The sequence below is a fragment of the Penaeus monodon genome, unplaced genomic scaffold, assembly GCF_015228065.2.
Source record: "Penaeus monodon isolate SGIC_2016 unplaced genomic scaffold, NSTDA_Pmon_1 PmonScaffold_119, whole genome shotgun sequence".
Lineage (NCBI taxonomy): Eukaryota > Metazoa > Arthropoda > Malacostraca > Decapoda > Penaeidae > Penaeus > Penaeus monodon.
The window spans coordinates 169,006-176,505 of NW_023640713.1; the positions used below are offsets into that span (position 1 = coordinate 169,006).

The window sequence follows — 7,500 nt, forward strand, 5'->3', positions numbered from 1 at the left end:
TAATGACAATCATAATAATAATTAAAACAATAACGATAATGATAATTAAAACAATAACGATAATGATAATTAAAACACTAATGATAATGACAATAATATTTAGAAAATTATTAAAAAGGGTAGTTATAATAATAATGAAAATAATAGCGATAAGGATAACAATAATGATAATAATCATGAAAATGATAATAATTTAAATGATATCAATAATGATAATGATAATAATGTAAATGATAACAATAATGGTAATGATAATACTAATGATAATGTAAAAAATAATAATGATAATCAAAATAAAATTGTAATGATAATGATAATTATAATGGTAAAGATGATGATAATGATAATAATAATAATGATTAGAACAACAGCAACAACAACAACAATAATAATAATAATAATAGTATTAACAATAATAGTAATAACAATAACGATAATACTAATGTCAATAATGATAATAATTACGATACTGAAAATAATTAAGATGATGATAATAACGATGATAATGACAATAATTAAGATGATGATAATAATAATGATAATATTATTAGTAAGAATAATGATAATAATAATGAAAACGGTAAGAATAATGATGATAATAATGATGATGTAAATAGTGATGATAATGATAATGTTAATGATAAAAATAATGATAATGATAATGTAAATACTACTACTACTACTACTACGAATGATAATAATAATGATAATAAAATTGGAACACAGAGCTGAATGCGGGCCAAAATAGACTTGGAAATGTGAAAATAAAGCGAGGAATTTTTCAGTCGAATAGACTATCACCACTACTTTTTGTAATGACAATGATCCCATTGACACTGATGCTGAGGAAGACAAACATTTCCTATGAAGTCAAGAAGAAAAGCGAGAGAATCAACCACTTACTGTTCAGGGATGATGTAAAACTATTTACGAAAATTGAGGATCAATTAGCAAATAGCAAATTATTAGCAAATACAGTAAGAATATTATCCTAAGACATCAAGGTGGAGTTTGGATTATCAAAAATGTGGCGTATTAATCATGAAAAGAGGAAAGATAGTTGAAAGTGATGGCCTGTGCATGCCAGATGATAAAATGATGAGAAATATTGAGGAAACTGGATACAAGTATCTTGGTATTTTGGAAGCAGATGGCATTAAATATGATGATATGAATGAACAATTGACGAAAGAATACACCAGAAGAGTCAGAAAAGTACTGAAATCAAAGCTAAATGGAGGAAACAGAATTTCAGCCATCAATTCAAGAGCGGTTTCAATTGTCAGATATGGGGCGGGGGTTCATAAAGTGGACAAAGAATGAATTGGAAGAATTGGACAGAAAAACAAGAAAACTGATGACAATGTATTGTGCGCACCACCCCAAAGCAGATGTTGATAGGCTATATTTGAAGAGTTGTGACGGTGGGAGAGGTTTGATAGGAGCTGAAAGAATGTGTACAGACAAAAATAGATAGTCTTGACAAGTACCTAGGTGCTTCAGAGGAAAAAAATGTTGAAAGAAGAAAACCTCAGTAGTACACTTGAAAACAAAAAGTATGGGAGGAGCAAAGAGGATATACAGAAGAAACATCAAGAGGAATTTGAGAGTAAAGCACTGCATGGCCAGTTCCAAAAAGTTATAGTAAAAGTAAAAGGCAGTAAATCATGGGAGTGGTTGAAAAAGGGCTATTTGAAGAAAGAAACAGAAAGTACAATTATAGCAGAACAAGATCAGGCTCTTTGTACAATGAATATGACAAAACGGTGTATGGAGAGAACGTAGATTGAACTTGTTGGGTATGTGGTTCGGCAGATGAAACAGTGGCGCATATTGTGTCAGAATGCCAAAAACTAACACAGAAAGAATATAAACAGGTGAGACATGATAATGTTGCAAAAGTAACCCACTGGAAACTTTGTGAGAAATGGGGATTTGGGAGAAAGTGCTGGAATCAGAAGACTTTATGGGATTTCCCCATATAGACCGACAAGACACTAGAGCACTACTGACCTGATATCACTGTAATTAAAAAAAGACCAAGAAATGCCTTCTCATCGAACCAGCATGCCCATTTGACACGTATTGAAAAGAAAGAATAAGAAATGTGTAACAATTACAGCGACCTGATATATGAAATTCCAAGAATGTGGAGAAGGAAAGATGTTGAAGTTATTCCAGTAGTAATAGGGGCATTAGGGACAGTGACAGAGCAGTTCGAGAAATGGATACAGAAGCTGGATTTGGAAATTACAGTTGAAATGTTACATAAACCTTGTTTACTAGGAACAGACAGAATAATTAGAAAAGTACTGGACATGAAGTGAAAAGTGAAAGAAGCTACAATACTTAAGACCACTGGTTGTGGTCTGCTGTTGCAGCTCATTCATTCATTCATGTAAGACCAATCTTGAGAGTACCAGAAATGATAATAAAAATAATAATGAAAATAATAATAATGATAATAATAATAGTAATAATAGTAATAGTAATAATAATAATAATGATAATAATAATAATAATGGTGATGGTAATAATGATGATAATGATAATATTAATGATAGTGATGATAATAATGATAATGATAATTATAATGTAAATGATAACAATGACGATAATGATTATAAAAAAGAGGATAATAATATATTGATATATACATATATACACACACACATAAACACATTTATGTTTGCATATATGTGCATATTTTCATGTACATATCTCTGTGTTCAACGTTAATTTATTATTGTTTGACAGGGGTGATTCACAGGAAACCTCTGGAATGCGACGTCTTTATAAAATAAATCGTTAAATGTTTCACAAAAAAATGATAGAAGGCCTTATGTCATATCTGAAATAAATACAGTTTCCTCTTTATATGCACTTCAGTGCTGTCAGTTAAGAACCCTAAGTATGCAGGTATAAAAAGTAAATGGAAAATAAAACACAGGTCATAACATAAAAGATATTATCAACTGTAGAAGAACTACAGCTTTAAAAAATTATGTACAATATAAATCATATATGAGATCCAAATAATTTTTCATATATATATATATATATATATATATATATATATATATATATATATATATATATATATATATATATTAAGAGAGGTTGAGGCAGAGAGAGAGAGCGTGACTCTTTTTTTTTTGACATATAGACAAATACCTCATGGATACATCGCTTCTCCTTTGTAGTTGATGCACTAGGATACATATTTGTGAGAGGGCTTCATTGTAAACCTCACAATTGTATAACTACTCCTTTTTCATGCACTTGCATGTCATTTACCAATTCCAGGCTTATTGCAAATCCTTATACTTGATATGTTCTTGTTTTCTGTTTTCCAACATATTTTGAGTGAGAAGGCCTTGTAGCAAACCTCTCAGCTGAATGGCTTCTCATTTGTATATCTTCTAACATCCATTGTTAGATTACTTTTCGATGAGAAGGTCTTGTTGCAAATCTCATAGATGTGTTACATCTCCGTTGTATGTACTCCCATATACTTCACTTGACTACTTCGATATGAGAAGGCCTGACAGCTTTATTGTTTCTCCTTTGTATGCATTCTTATGTGACTTACCAGACCACTTTGCATCGGATGGTATTGCAAATGTTATAGCTGTGTGGATTTTCAATTTGTTTGCCAAATAATATGCATTGCCTTTTGCTTGATAAATCCTTATTTTCTCAGCTTCATTGCCTCTCGTTTGTATATATCCCCATAAGGTTCACGATATTTCTTTATGACAATTTCTATTTACAAATCTCACATCTGAATAACTTTTGCATTGTATGTACTATCATGTTTTACCAGAATACCTTCCTCAGAGCAAACCTTCTTGCAAATCTCCTTTGTATGAACACCGTTTTGCCTTACCAGACCACTATTGGATGAGAAGGTCTTGTTGCAAATCTCACAACTACATGATTTCACATTTGTATGTATTCTATGTGATTTACCAGATATCTTTTCGGTCAGAAGTTGTTATTGCAAATCTTAGAGCTGTATGGCTTCTAGTGCGTATAACTAGATTACTTTCAGATGATAAATTCTTATTCCAAATCTCTCGTTTGTATGTATTCCCCTATGGCTATCTAAATTATGTTTATGTGAAAACATATCTCTTTTATGTGAACTCTCATATTGATCACTAGAGTTTCCTTCCATGAGAAGGCCTTATTGCAAATCTCACAGCTGTTTGGCTTCTCCTTTGTATGTATTCTCATGTGCCTTACTTGATTTCCTTTCTCAGAGAAGGCTTTAATGCAAATATCACAGCTGTATGGCCTCTTATTTGTATGTATTCTTGTGTGATTGACCAGCCTACTTCTGGATCGGAAGGTTTTATTGCAAATCTTACAGCTATATGGCTTCTCCTTTGTATGTATTCTTATGTGCTCCATTAGATGACTTTTCCGTGAGAAGGCTTTACTGCAAATTTCACAGATGTATGGATTCTCTTTTGTATGTACTCTCATGTGCCTTATTATATTGCATGTGTCACTTAAAGCCTTGTTGCAAATCATACTGTATGGCTTGTCGTTGAAATTAATAGGCTTCACTTTCTTATAACACATTTTACCAACAATACGAGTCAATTCAGCTCTCATCTCTCCATTTGTTACCTCCTTATAATTTTCATTATAAGTTGCCTGATCCTCATTTGATGACCACTTATTCTCACACTTCTCAGCAACAAACTTCCCATCCACTTTTCCGTGTGTAGCATCCTTATAGCTTTCATCATTCGTTGCCTGATCCCGATCAGATATGTATTTCTTCCCAAAATCCTCAGGTACAAATTACGCTATTGGCACGTCTTTGCAATCCTGAATCAAGTTACACGAGTCTGTTTCATATCCTTCATGCCTGGAGGATGGATGGAGGAAGTTCACATTTCACTTCCAAATCGCTCAATTCATCACTTACTTCATCTGTATATTCAAAAGGTTCTTCCTTGATATCCACACATGTCTCTTCGGAGACATCTTCGTTGAACTCTTCTTTGATACTGACTCTTATGCCGAATATTTCCTTATCCGTGAGAGGGGCCAAGGGCATCCAGTCGTAGAGGAAACTCATTGTCAAACTGTAAATGAAAATAGAATTGAAATAAATCACTGCATGGCAACATTACTAATAGAAAATGTCTAAAATATTTACAACACATGAATTGAAACAAAAGTTTTAATTGAAACAAAAAATATTACTATTTTATGAATAGTAATAAAAAGAAAGACTTCGACATTAGAAGTTACCAATCGTAAAATATATTTAAACATATATATATATATATATATATATATATATATATATATATATATATATATATATATATATATATATATATATATTATATATATACATATATATATAAATGTGTATATATATGTATATATATATATATATATATATATATATATATATATATGGCAAATATACTAATAGAAAATGTCTAAAATATTTACAACACATGAATTGAACAAGTTTTAATTGAAACAAAAAATATTACTATTTATGATAGTATACAAAGAAAAGTACTTCGACATTAGATTTACCATCGTAAAATATATTTATAACATATATATATATATATATATATATATATATATAGTATATATATATATATATATATATATATATATATATATTATAATATATTAATATATATATATTATATATTCTATATATTATATATATATATATATTATATATATATATATATATATAAAATATTATATATATATATTATATCGTGTTGTGTATATATATACATGTATATATACACAAATATATATATATATATATAACACATACACGAATATGATATATATATATTAATATATATATATATATATATATATATATACATATATATATATTCTCTCTCTCTTACTCCTCTTCTCTCTCTGTATATATATATATATATATATATATATCTATATATATATATATATATATATATATATATATATATATATATATATATATATGTATGTATATAATTTATTTATATACATATATGTATCTATATATATATTTATGTATATATATGTTTGTATATATGTATTCATCTCTCTCTCTCTCTCTCTCTCTCTCCCTCTCTCTCTCTCTCTCTCTCTCTCTCTCTATATATATATATATATATATATATATATATATATTATATATATTTTATATATTTTTAAAAACATATCTATCTATATACACGGTAACTATGTGTGTGCATATATATATATGTATGTATATATATATTATTATAATATATATATAAAATATATATATATATATATATTATATATATTATATAATATATAATATATATATATACATATACATGTGTGTTTGTGTGTGTGTATATATACTTTTAGTGTGAAAAGTAAAATGTTACAACAAGAAAAGAAACAAAATCGTACCGTTTCGATTTCTTCACGAATTCCTCATCCGATAAATAATGAAAATTCTCTCCATGTATTCGAAACGTATACATGGAAATAATTTTCACAAGATAATATAATGGTAGAGAGACCAAACGAACTGAATCAGGTCCCAGGGGGAGGGTCAAGACCTCAGAGTCTAATGAAGGCTCTACTAACTAACAACGCGGTAAGGTCATGATAAGCACTCAAGTTAAAATTGGGCAATTTTCTAGTTAACAGAGGTTCTATTATTTTTCTTTCAACATTTTCTGGTTAAGCTAATGGTTTAACTGAAAAGGAACGAAAATGTATTCTTTACAGAAACTTGCATTTATATGCAAGTATGCACACGTATGTTAATAAATGCACATATATACATATATACATACACACGTATATATATATATACATAATTATATAATATATATTTTATAATATATTTTATATTATATATATATATATATATATATAAGACTTTATATATATATATTTTATATATTATATATATATATATATAATATATATATATTATATATAAATTATATGTATGTATATATATATATATATATATATATATATATATATATATATAATGATAAAAAAGATAATGATAATGTTGATAATAATAATGATAATAATAATAATAATGTGGTATTAAAGATAATGAGTGATAAGAATGATAAGAACGATAAGAATAATAAGAACGATAGGAAGGGTAATAATGATAATGATAAGAATGATAATGATAATGATAAGAATAATAATGTTAAGAATGATAATGATAAGAATGATAATGATAATTATATAATGATAATTATAAAAATGATAATGATGATAGTGATAATGATAATGATGATGACGATCATAATGATAACGATAATAATGATAATAAAGATAATAATGATTTTAATGATAATAATGATAATGATGATAATAGCTATAATAATGATCATGATGATAATGATAATAATCATAATAATGATAATAATAATAAAGATAATGATAATATTAATTACAAAAAGGATAATGATAATAATGATAATGATAATAATGACAATGATGATAATG

The 7,500-nt window shown here is 27.5% G+C and overlaps 1 protein-coding gene across 1 annotated transcript; it reads right to left on the bottom strand.

Moving 5' to 3' along the window:
• Window positions 1–3,778: 3,778 nt before the first annotated feature.
• On the bottom strand, window positions 3,779–5,574 carry LOC119568976 (zinc finger protein 84-like). The gene is made up of 4 exons (XM_037917357.1): window positions 5,555–5,574; window positions 4,943–5,102; window positions 4,249–4,803; window positions 3,779–3,979 (listed from the first exon to the last, which is right to left on the bottom strand). Exons 1-4 carry the CDS (start codon window positions 5,572–5,574, stop codon window positions 3,779–3,781), a joined length of 936 nt encoding a protein of 311 aa, XP_037773285.1.
• Window positions 5,575–7,500: the final 1,926 nt, after the last annotated feature.

Bases quoted from the DNA above. Each gene is read 5' to 3' on its own strand.
- LOC119568976 (XM_037917357.1), bottom strand. From the start codon at position 5,574: ATGGTAAATCTAATGTCGAA. The intron at 5,103-5,554 runs GTACTTTTCTTT...TTTCATTTACAG, and splicing joins ATGGTAAATCTAATGTCGAA to TTTGACAATGAGTTTCCTCT. The intron at 3,980-4,248 runs GTAAGGCACATG...CTGACCGAAAAG, and splicing joins TCTCTGAGAAAGGAAATCAA to ATATCTGGTAAATCACATAG.